This window comes from Melozone crissalis, unplaced genomic scaffold (assembly GCF_028551555.1).
Source record: "Melozone crissalis strain CALT ecotype California unplaced genomic scaffold, PUWL_Pcris_2 ptg000018l_1, whole genome shotgun sequence".
In the NCBI taxonomy this organism is placed as follows: domain Eukaryota; kingdom Metazoa; phylum Chordata; class Aves; order Passeriformes; family Passerellidae; genus Melozone; species Melozone crissalis.
In genome coordinates this window covers 26759609-26772500 of record NW_026535796.1, presented here as the reverse complement: position 1 = coordinate 26772500, position 12892 = coordinate 26759609, and the positions used below count along the sequence as shown (strand labels likewise).

Below are 12892 nucleotides of genomic sequence, written 5' to 3'. Positions count from 1 at the left end.
ATGAAACTTAACAAAACTTATAAAACTACTCTCACCTACTCCAGAAAGAGTAGGGAAATTCTGGATGTGCCTTTTCCTACTTATGTATACACTGCATTTGGCTAAATGTTTTGCATGGTTAGTTGAGTTAGTGTTTTCCCCCTTTTTACCTGTTAATGAAAAAGAAATTTAATGCTACATGGGAAGAGTTTCCCAAAGGTTTAATAACCTTTTCAAAAACCTTTAAAGTGAAGCAGCAGGCGAAATCACCATCAAGTTAAAGCCCTTGTTAGTGACAACAATCATCACCACATGGAGAACAGTTTTATCCCATAACCTAATGTTAGGAAATCACAACTCCCTCGTATGCTGAGGAAATGCATATTAGAAAGTGGAATGATTAACATGGTACCAGTTGTTGTATAAAGTGTTGCATGTTCTAAATGCTTTAATAGAAATGTAGAAAAGGTATTGTTATAAAAATCATATGTTTCACTGGGAGCATATCTGGTGCATTCTTAAACAAAAGTAATAATCTTTTAATATTTTTTGGCAGTATGGTACCATGCCACATTAGTAGCATATTGTGAATAGTCAAAGCAAATGAATGGATACAATGAGTTTTACAGCTCGCCTTCCAGAAGTAAAAGCAATGCATACACCAAGGAGTTGTGGGTAGCAAGAAAATGAGATTGTCCTGCTGATTGGATGCAGACAAGCAATGAGTAATTCAAGAGCTCACAGTCAAACAAACTGCTTGTGGCACTACTACTTGTACCCAATTACCAATTCAGAGAGAAAATAAAAAGCAGTTTCAGTAGAGTCAGGGTGGGAAATCTCCAATTAGCACCAATTAGTGAAGTTGCTTCCTACAGCGGAATTCTGGGGACATAAGAAAAAAAAAATAATCTCCCAGAATGCCTGGTTGAAGCATTTATTTACCAGGTGATGGGACTCCTGAAGAATAACTTGATGAGGATTTGCGCCTGTGGGACTTGAATACAGATACTACTTGGAACTTGCCTGCTCGATTTGACTGGTCAATCATAGGCTGTACTATTCTTCTTCTGGCATTAATAAACCTGCAACAGAATACAAAGAATAGAAGTCCTTTCATCAGCTTGCTTCTCTGTTTTGAGAACACCTCTGCTTTAAAAGTGACAGGATTTTAGCGTGCTGTGGAAATGTGTTTTGCTTCACGTTGCTTTTTAAAAAGAGTATAATTTCACTTTAAAGGATTTTCCTCTAAGTGCTCAGAAATTGTAACTGGTAACACGCTTATCTTACTAGCCAGCTTAAAGCTGGATTTGCCAGAAGGCTTTGAACGAGTAAATGCGACCAAAAACTTGTGTTAAAAGACAATTGTTTCTTTAACTTCTTCTAAGTGGCTCAGATCCTGGTTAAAGTTCACAGGCTGGGAGACTTTCTTTTCCCCTTTCCATCTTAGGGATCCAGCCCTCCTTGCAGCTGGCCATAAATGAGGACCAGGCTTTGCCACTCCGTGCTTTCACAAGGTATCGTTAGGTCAGCAAAGCCATCAATTAGGCTGTCTGAAGTTTTATCACCAGCGCAGCAGCAATAAGTGCCGGCCCAGAAAGACTTCTGCTCTTCTACAACTCCTGCAGTTGGAGCCTGTAAAGGCAAGGGTCGTTTGGAGGTCAGTGCCAGCTGGGGGCCACCTCTGTGTCCAAGCGGGGACACCCCGTGCAAGGCGACCGCCTGCCTGCCCTCAACTCAGGCACCTTTCAACTCGTTAGAAACCCCCAGTCACAGGTACATGTGGTTAATATTAGGCCCAAAATAACCTTTTTTTTAATCTCAAACTGGGGTGGTTGCCGAGGCTTTTGAGCACTGGTAAAGGCAGTTAGTTGGCTGCAGAGCCTGGATTTAATTTTGCTAGTAATCCAAAAATAAGTGCTTGCATATTTCTTATTAGCTAATGCGCAGCAATCCACATCAGCACAAGTTAAGCTAAATTAATTTCCCTAAAATAATTTCAAAACTTGCCTGTTCACAAAGTATTTTTGAAAACAGGGCAATTTTCTATCATTCGGGAGCCACACTTGTTTTTGTCCCTTCTCTTTGTGTTTGAGAACACTTTGGAGCCTTCGTGCAGGTTTTGTGTGCTATTTCACAGCTCGGGCTTTCGCCTGGTGACCCTTAAGGAGTGCTAATGAAGTCGAATACTAGCGTTTAATCCTCTTCAGAAATACTAACATGCCCATCATCCAAAACAGCCTCCAATAATTGCCATTGGGCCCGATCCAACGCCTAGCAAAGTCTTTCAGTCAGCTAACTGAAAACTAAGTTCATCTGCTCATTTAGTAAATTGCTAGCCTTTATATAGCATCAACTCTGCAAGGCCTTTTGTCATGCTTCCCTCACTCCTTCCCACCCTCTGGTTAAATTCCTTCGCAGATCATAAAGGACGGTGGCACACCTTCGATTGCATCTTCTGTAATCACAGTGGTGGAAATTTCATTAGACAGATGCATAAATGCTACAAGTAACACTAAAGGGCTCTTTTGCATCTTTCTGTTTACATCCAAAAGATATTCTTTATTCTTTAGGAAAAGTACCATTCAGTTGTCAGAAATGTCATCCTGCCTCAGAATTAGTCATGACTTCAGCTATTAAAATAAGAACTCAGACACAGTCAATATATTTGTTTATTCCCTTCTGACTGCGGCACAGTGAAGGCATCACTGCCAGTTCTGTGATTTTGAAGTGTGTTTCCGTCCTCAGAGACAAAGGTCCCCGATAGGACTTATTTGCTGAGTTACTTTCCAGTAACGTTGCTGTGCTGACCAAATGGAGCCTGACCTGAACCTCTTCCATCCAGCACGCCTTTTATCAGCTAAAGTTAAGGCCAATAGAGATTAACAGGAAAGCCTGATAAGACTGTTTTCTCTTCTCCTATGAGCTTCTAATGGTGTATACAGATGGCAAGGTTTTAAAGAATGGAATGAACACTTATTTAGGCCTGTAAAAAATCACAGAAACACCCCCACACACACGCACACACTTTCCATCTTACTAACCCCTTTTCTTCAATCAGGCCAGTCTTCAGGAAAACCAAATTGCTCTTTCGTTTTTTTTTTATTTAAACCCCAACCACTTTTATTATTTACATCTGGTGGTCCCCTTATTTATGTCCCTCTTCACTTCCCTGCATATACACCCCTGCTCACAGGGCTGCGAAGCATTATGGGCCTCGGCTCTCAGCAGGAGAACTCCACACTGTCTTCAAACAAATAATTAAGGGGAAGGTTAAAGGTTCACCCAGAGGTCATATATTTGGATACTCCTCAGAAAGTTTACATTAGTAAGAAATGGGTGCCCTCTGAAGTGTTCTTTCAATGGGCTCCCACAACAAGGCAGAGCATTAAGAAAATTCTACATCCTTAAGGGTTTCAGGTAACATCTGCTTTACCTCTGAGCACAGAGATTGGGATCCTGTGCTCCAGCCTTACATATTCGATAGCCTCCACAGACTAAGCCTTTGGGACCGGTGTTGAAAACCCCATCTTGCCCAGCCATTCACTCCCAGAGGAGCAAGGCCTTGTTTTATCCTACTGATGTGAATAAAGTCAGTCTTTCACTGCAAACTCTACCTAGAGGCAATTCACTAGTTGTTTTGGAAATGGGAGTTCAAGCCCTAAAAGAGAGTACTCCGTATTTGTTTTCCTACCAAAAAAAAAAAAAAAAAAAAAAAAAAAAAAAAAAAAAAAGTGATACAATTTGTCCAATTAAAATAGCTCTTGGGTTTGATTTCTGATTTCATTATTTCTCCATTTTTCTTTTGCATATCTGCACAAGAGCAGGTGCAAGCAATGTCCTCTAAGCCAGAAACAACTTCATCTAGAGAGAAGATACACTGATGTATACTGGAAAAGACATAGGAGAACAGGGTTTAGGCATCCAGGTAATTTTGAAATTCCATTTCTATTGTTCCTCTGAAAAATCTTGTTCATAAACAGCATAAGTTATACCCACCAGTGGGCATGTCTGAAAAATGACACACGAAATTATTTATATTTGCAAGATTGCAGGTGCAAACCAGACATACATTTCAGGTGAAGCTAAAAATCGAATCCTAGGTTCACTAGCAGTAGCTACATCATGTAATGCATCAGCACAATTGGTAGACAAGGGCATAGAATGCAGTGTTTGTGCATTATTATTTATTCCTTATACTGCCCCATAAATATGCACAGTGCATAACAGAGACGTAGAAAACAGAATCCCTGCCCTAGCCTTTACGTTTTTTGAGGGCTGTTTTTGAATCCCTCAGAGAGCCATATCCAGGGTCAAAGTAAAGCAAAATACAGCCTTTCACACAGCACTTCAGTTTGTGCTGCAGAAACCCTGATGTTATTTAGGCACAAATGTCTTCAAAAGGCATTAAGAGACAGGTGAAAAAAGAGAACACCAATGCCACTGTTTTCAGCATTATCTGGAACCCTATAAAAGAAGAATTCACAGCTCTGCTCCTGACACTAATTGCTTACCTTGCTCATACCCTTCACCCAGAGGCCAAAGATTGAATGGCCTGAAAAGATGAGTAAAATCTATCAAAAAGACACAGACTTCTTTGTTTCTCTGCCGTTAATAGTAATTCCTATTATTTGGATGATAGCAGCAGTTAGAGGACCCAATGAAGCTCAGTCTTACTCCAACCCTATGCTTCACAAGCACACTGTCCAAGAGAACTCAGTCTGAACAGATTTCCAGGCAAAGCCTGGGGGAGAGGAGAGACGCCTTCTCCCTGTTTGCGGAGGGGAACAGAGACAGAAGGAGATTAAGTGACAAGGCCAAAGTCATACAAGAGATCTTTGGCAGAGCCACACTCCCAACATAGATTTCCGCAGTCCTCTTTCAGCGCTCCTACAATCTGCTATCCATATGCTATCTTTCCTTTGTTCCCCCAGCTTAACAGTTAGGCACACTGGCAGGGGACTGCAAAGAGAGCTCCCATTGCCACTGTTTGTGCCTTACCTGCTGCGTAGATAAAGAGGGGTCATCAGCCTCCAGGGCTGTGAGGCAATACCTTCACAAACTCTACATTCATATGGTATTTGGTCCTCATTCCAGAATGATAAATGAGGTGTGTAATGTTGAGAAATACATGTCATTGACATAGCAGGCTCAATAAAAAACCCACTCCCAGCATTTTGCAAATGACAGATTACCAGCCTTGCTTATTCACACAATAGCCATTTGAATCGAAAGGTTTTTTGCATCTTGTATTTTTTCTTTAATTGCTAGCTAAAGCAGCCACATCTATTTCCTATAGCCAGAGTCTGTCTTTCTCACACAAGTAGTTCTGGTTACTTTTGCGGGACAGTTCATGAAAGTACAAATGAACAAGATCTGGCTCAAAATGTACAAGAACGTGAACTTTTAAAGCAAGGCATTTCACTTTTATCTGCTTACAGCAAAACCCAGTAGTGCAATAAAGATGCACTAGTGAATATGCAATGTAGTCTGGTGATTTGGTAGCACTGGTCCTAATTGGTTCCTACCATTGATAATTAGCATGACAATATAATCTAAATATATGCATTTAATCACATCTCTTCAAACAGAGACTTGTTTTTCTTTGTCCAAAATAAATATGCATTTTGTACTTTATAGGAAGTCCTGTAATTAATCTTCTTTATATATTTATCATATTTTATCTCAAGTCATATCAAATTATGTTAAACTCAAATTTGCATAATACATTTTATTCTTATAATAAAATAAAGTTCTGATAAAATCATAAAGACATATTTCTGCAAAGTGCAAAGGCAATAAATAGCAAATAGCGATCTCTTAATCTGCTTCTTCAAACCTGGCACACTCAAAAATAATTTTATTGTTGTTTCCACTGTCTTTTTTATACATAGTGTACATATATTTTGAAACACCGTGGCCACACCATAACTGAATCCGCTTAAGAGCAGTTCTTGAAATGAACTGTTAGTGACTGTCTTGATTGGTAATCAGAATCAGAAATCTCCAGCTTTACTTTATGGCTATAATGGAAAATTCACTGTAAGGATGTAGGGTCACAACAGGTCTTGTTTCAGAAGGATGGAGTACATGAATGCTCAGGAAACTATAACTCGTTCCCAACTGGGGGCCGAATCTGAACTCAAGCAGAGAGTGATATTTAACTCCCACCACTTGTCTGTATGCCTAATATCTTCTCTGAGATGAACTGGTGCCAAACCGAACCATTCTTGCCCCAGCAGCGTAGACTGCTCCCCATGAGAAACTGAGGAACAACATGGAGCCACCATGTACAACGCAAAACTTCAGTGTCAGTCTTCAATCTGGATTTCCACTTAAAATATCCATCCCAGAAAATGAGGTGCTAAAATATTGAATTTATTTAACAAACCAGCCACTGCATAAATCGGTTCTCAATTCTTTATGTGAAAACCAGAGAAATAAACAAATTTGTGAGATGAATTCACAATCAGTTCTTTAGAAGAATTAATGACAAGGAACGTTTTGACTCACTTTTAGCCCAAGACACTTCTGCTCTTAGACTTGCAGAGGGCAGAAGTACTGAATGAACACTGTCACAGACTTAGTCACAGAAATAATAAAAATGAAAGTACTGACAACAGCAACACTAATTTGGAGTTAGAATTGTTTGTTGCCATCTGAATAAAAAAATTATTTTAAAAAAATTTTTAGGTGCCCAGGGGGACAGTCTTGCAAGATTTTTCATAAACCTGCCAAGTGTAGATGAGAAGCTCAACTCTTATTAAATCTTCACAAATGGGAGCTGAGCTTGAAGAATAAATGGGGTCTAAGCACCTGCTTCAATGTTTTTGCTGAGTAAGACCCTAAGAATGCATTCTAAAAAGTAATCCCAGTGTTTTCACCTTGGATGGGGAAATAAATCCTTGCCTAAATGATATTTCAGTCTTTGGACTATGCACATGTCAGTGTTTAGCTCAGGTGCATATGCTACACTGATCCCTTGCTGCCCAAGAGCGCCCTAATTTTGAAGGGAAAATAACCAATGAACGAGTCACAAAATATGTTTTCCTAAGTAACCTAGAAAATTACTTCTTTGCCAAGCAGAAAAAATAATTTTAAAAGTCATGAGCTGCTCAGAGCACTCTGAAAGAATGCATTAGAAAAGACTAATTTGCAGCAACACTTTTATCAATATCTACCCCCTGCCTTTACAGCGGTCTTTGTCTATCACCTAACCTTTAATCTGAGTAAGTAAAATCTGTTTATCTTAGTTTATTTAACTTCTCCCTCCACTATGTATTCTAAATTGACAGAATTAGGTTTAGGCAGTATGTGTATGCACAAAAATAGTTGAAAAAGCCCTTGTTTATGCTTCACTGAATCTATGCCACACCTGGTTACCAACTCATATTTGCAGCATTCCTTATAGGAAATTAAAAAAGCTGACTTAGTCACCTGGAAATGAGCCATCTAAATAAGGCTTCCCTAAGTCATGAATATTAAGAAATGGAGTCAGTTATGCAATTGCTTTTGAGAGGAAGCGGGAGGGACAGGTCGGTTTATTCCCTGGCAAAGCCTCACCTAGTTTTGGACAGCCTTGTTAGAGAAGGGGGTTAAGAACTTTTTACACTGACTTTCTAAAGCTTATTCAGACACTTCACATCTGTCAAAGGTGTGATTCAAAGGACCTAAGTCACCATGCACGTTTGGTGAAGGCTTCAGAAGATGACGGAGAACAACTTAGCTGGGTGCCTGAGGCAGCCTGAGGCAGGTGCTAACCATCCCAAAGACTTCTGCCGCATCTTCCATGTTTATGCTCGACTTCCTAAAAATACGTCTTGCCATTTGGAGCTGCCAATTGTTGGAAATCATGATTTTTCTGGTCCTGTAACTGTGAGACTGTCCTAAAAAAATCAGGAATTTAAACAGCACTCTTCCCAGTGTTTACTTTGTGAGTTTTTCAGTCATTGCGCCACATTTTTAAAACGCTCTTCTCAGCCACAAGATCTAGAAACTTACTTGATAAGATTTTCACATAACCATTGTCTCCTGGAGCTGGGACCTCGAATTAACATGAAACAACTTGAGCCTTGCGATAAAATCATGAGAATTGGCAAGACGCGCACCTATTCACCTCAGAGGAAAATCCACCTCCTTAAACGTGTAACTCTCGGATACCAGATTACTCCTTGGGAGCACGGAGAAACGATCTGGCTCTGCCCAGAAAGCCGTGATGGCTGTCACGGGGAGCACCCTCACCGCAGCACAACCCAGGCCAGCCGCCCTGCCTTCGCCCCGGGGCAGGGGTTTGTGCGCGGGGCCTTCCCCGAAAGGGATCCCCACCAGCCCGGCACCCGCACCATGGCCGGCCCGCGCCCGCAGCCCTCACGGCCCAGCAGCCCTTACAGCCCTCACGGCCCCGCAGCCCTCACAGCTCGCAGCCCTCACAGCCCGCAGCCCTCATAGCCCCGCGCCAAGGTCCCATCCAGCATGGGGTCGGCACCAGCAGCGCTACCCCGGGAAGAGCTATGGCTCCTGGCCGCAGAACTAGGCTGGGCTCGAGGTCCAGCCTGGGTGGCCCCAGGGGAGGCTCCCGCTGTGCAGCAGGGCGCCATGAGGTGGGGCCAGAGCACCGCTGCCGGGCCGGGGGTGCCGCTGCCCCCGCGGAGCCGGGTCGCGCAATGGCCCGGCCCGCCTTTGCCCGGTGCGCCGGGCGGGGAGTGTGCGTGGCGAGTGTGCCGGGCGAGTGTGCCGAGCGAGTGTGCCCAGGGAGTGTGCCTGAGGAGTGTGCTTGGCGAGTGTGCCCAGGGAGTGTGCCTGGCGAGTGTGCCTGGCGAGTGTGCCCGGGGAGTGTGTCTGGGGAGTGTGCCTGGCAAGTGTGCCCAGGGAGTGTGCCCAGGGAGTGTGCCTGGGGAGCGCCGCTCCGCGCACGCCACTGCCGCGGGTGGGCACAGTTTTCCTCACCAGCTTCCAGCAAACCTCAACCTAACTGGAAAAGTATCATCCCATATTCCCCCTTGGCTCCTGGTGGGAAACGAGCGCCTTTTGGTGCATGCCACCTGAAACCACAGAACACATGCCGGAGGAGGCTGTTTCTCTTTTGACAGTGCCGTCAGCTTGCTCATATATGTTTTTTTTACCACGCACCATAAAAATGATCTTTTAAAGATACTTGAAAGGAAGGGAGGAGACAAACAGACATACTTCCTTAGCTATTCATATCTTACAGATAAAATGTGAAGTCAATAGACACAAGCCGTAGCATTTAACCTCATCCTGTGCTTGATTTATTGCAGATGGGAATCAACTAGAAACTGAATCACTTTGAAATTTTTACTACTGACGTTAAAATTCCATGTTTGTATACATACGTCTTGTGGAGATGCTAAATACAATTTTAGCTAATTTGGCATGCACTTTGATTTGCTAGCGTTTAGAAACTCATGTTAAAGGTAGAAAACAAATCTCCTCTAAAATCTTGAGTAACTCATGCATTTAAAGATGCGTTAATTTGTCATCTTAAACTCCTAGGAAAAGATTTTCAAAACTAATTAGGCTCCAACAGTCTTGAGAACACAATCAGGAGTTGAGGTACCTCATTTTAGGTAACTTTAAAAAAAACCCAAGCAAAGTGTAGTTTTTGAATAACATCACATTCAAGTACTTCACATCTATTTTAAAACTATTTAACATATTGATTTTTTTAAAAACAATTCTAAATTGACCAAAAAGGAGAGTTGTCAACAAATTTAACATCTGTTTAACTTCCCTGATCAAATAAGATTAAGGCACTAATTCTCCCTTTTACATTTCAGTGGAAACTACCTAAGTAGCAACTTGCCAAAAATGCATAAAGGTGTTTAGCAATTATGTAGTGGGTATGTTTGAAGAGATCAAGGTGCACTCACATGTCCTGTGCTATGGGTATCTCTGATTAGCTTGTCATCTACTCTGAAGAAGATGTAGCCCAACTCTCCTATACTATGTAACAGGCCAGCTGTTAGCTGTCTGTCAAGCACCTAAAGTGGACAAGTAGTCCAGGAGCAAAAATGTCACTCCTTTGATCTGGCAAGGAGCAGCTGCTGATTTATAGAGTAGGACTTTGTTCTTCCGTTCTATTTTACTTTCTTTCCTAAGGCAGAACCACAAAATCCAGCAGAAAAAAAAAAAAGTGCCATTCTCTGCAACATCAACAAGCTCTGACAACTGCAACAGGGTTTTTCTTGGCCCTAACAAAGCTCTCAGGCATCTCCTTTGACGCTCACCTTTTTTTTCCTTCTTCTTTTTGCAATGCGGTAGTTATTGTTTAATTCAGCTTCTGTAAATGGAATGGACTGTGGCCAGCAAGCCTGGGGCATAAACACACCTGTATGAAAGAAGCCTTATTGTAGCAACCATCTACAACCAACCTGCACATGCACTACCAGTTCGTGAGTTCAGAAGGAATGTTCCATTTTCCCTAACAGTAAATTTTGCCTTAAGATAACTATTTTTTGTACCCACTGTCCCGTCTTGACCACGAAGCGTGTACACTTTTTCATTGTTATTAAAATCTGAAGGAAAAAAAAAAAGTGTATTTTTCTACCTGTCAACCAGGGAATGTCAAGAAATTGGATCCAAAGAGCCCACTTAAAAAAAAAAAAAACCACAGCCAAAATATATTTATCGAAACACACTTCTGAAAGTTTGAAAACTAGGATCCTAAAAATGTCTGTTCTGTTTCAGACATAGTGATGTGCTTGCAAGCACCTCCAGCTTATACTGCTGCAGATTCTCCTCAGAAAAAGCATTTGGTGGAACAAGAACTCAGTAAGAAATAGCATTTGATGCAGCTAACCAGACTGCAGCACTGCCAGCCCAGAGTCAATGCTCCATTCGTTCTCTTAGAAGGTGCTGAGCAGATTCTGTGAGGTGATTTGTTACTACACAGGCTGTTAGTCCTGCCTCACCCATCGGTACAGCAAGGGGGTTTTCCTTTATTTCCCTTATGATCTGTTTTCCAGTTTATTAGCTAAAACCCCAAACCTACAGGACACAGTAAAAGGCTGCAGTATAACGCTGCTGAAGAGGAGAGAATCTGTGTTTGACCCTGGTTTGTGTCCACACACATGCTGTGTTCACATTTCTTTGTACTGTAACTTTAAAAACAGATGAAAAAGGGTTACAAAAACAAAGATGGGAAGAGGTGAGGGTGGTGGGGGCGACATCATGACTACAAGATCTTTTGCATATATGTTAGCTTGTGCAAATAAATAAGAGCTATTACAGCCAGAGCCCTAAGGGAGGCAGGAAAATGATGATGTACAGGATAGTATAAAATGATATATTAAAAACTGTGCTGTCAGTGTAACAATAGAATATTAAGCAAAAGTCCATAATAATTGGCAGATATTTAGCTGTAGACATCTTTCTTTGGTTGGTGGGTACTAAAGTATACGTGAGAGGAAAGAGAACTAGTTAGTCAATTAGAAGTAATGGGCATAAATAATACACTATGTGTAAATACATCTCCCCCTTTCCCAAGTTATAGCTCTTATCTGGATACACCTAATAACCACTCAGTAAGTCATACCTACATGCTGATATGCCTTGTGTTTTGCTTTTTGCTCTGTCTGGGTACTGGAGATTCTGCTTATGTAAACCTTTCTTCCTGTAGATGCAGATGTTAAATGTTTTCACAATACTAGTGGCAAGACTTCATCAAACCAGAGGGTCTAATGTCTTAGTAGTTAAAGATGTGTCAACACCGTACACACCATGAGACTGCAGCCTGCCATGTTATGGAATACATGCTTAACATGCTTCACAGTGATGAGCTGGTAGCAGAACAAGTGTGGGACAAGTATATTAAGAATGCTAAAATGAAGAGGTACATATACAGTGTCATACTGGTGAAACTTTTGCTATCTCTCATCCCATCTTGTCTTCTCTGTGTTCCGCATGAATCAGGGGGAAATGTTCTTAAAACATTTCAAAGAGTTTGTTACATATGAGCATGTTTCATGGATGCTTGTGTCCTAGTTGTAAGCCAAATGGTTTGGGATGGCAAAACTGAAAATCTCTGTGGAGCTCTTTCCTCAGCCTATCACACCGCATTCCAGGCTCTCGTATTTTCTGACCTTCCTCTCTCCAGGGCTCAGTCTCACTCCCTAGCCTACCTTGTTGGCTCCCCAGAGATAATTGCAACCTACAACTTGCAAGTCAATTGCTGGTGCTCTGCAAGGGTCCCAGATGGACATATATGTGAATGTTATACCATTTCTTATCTTTCTGCTCTTTTGAACAAGCTTCTGTCTTCTGAACAAGCAAGGACTGAAACCTTAAAGGTTTGCTCTTTCTAAAACATTTGAAAGCCTGGGTTCTCCTGATTTCAGTACTCAGCTGGCTTGTGGGCAGAGAGGAGCATTGGAGAAGCCTGTGCTCAAGAGCAACATGGCTTTCCCAGCTAAAGGGAGCTCTTCTAAGGTATTTTTCTTTCTTCTGGTAGCTGGTAGATGTTTTTCTTAATGTTTTTTTTAAAAATAGCTCATTTGAAAATTAAATCCTACCACAGAAAGAAACTTGAATTGTATTTCTTCAGTCAAAACTGGCTAGTTCTGTACTGTGTTCCACTATCTCATATTTTGCATACAATTGAGATACTTGTCATGAAATTAAACCAAATGTATATAACCTATCTAATATTTACCTTTCTTTCTTTATGAGAGCAGTTTGGAAACTGTGTGGGATCTTACATAATTTTAATAACTGGTGCTGATGGATTTCAATATTAGCTCTGACTGTTCTGACTGATACGATGTTGAGGCCTAATTTTCAGAATTTCACTAATTGTTCCTACACAGTGTAGGGGTAAAGGCATCTAAGAATATGTGTATAAATCTGCATTTGAGCCCACAAAACTGGTAATGGTCAAGTAAAGTACTTAAATGTATAA

General features: G+C 41.4%; 1 protein-coding gene across 5 annotated transcripts in view; it reads right to left on the bottom strand.

Annotated features, from left to right (window-relative positions):
* MEIS2 (Meis homeobox 2) overlaps nt 1–12892 on the bottom strand; it is a 173605-nt gene that overhangs the window by 5516 nt on the left and 155197 nt on the right. For 3 of the 5 annotated variants that reach the window (XM_054275085.1, XM_054275082.1, XM_054275083.1), the window contains exon 10: nt 1003–1061. In XM_054275085.1, the coding sequence (XP_054131060.1) occupies nt 1003–1061 (59 nt within the window). Of the gene's footprint in view, nt 1–998; nt 1062–12892 lie in introns of all 5 variants that reach the window. The other 2 variants (XM_054275086.1, XM_054275084.1) reach the window with 1 other exon arrangement.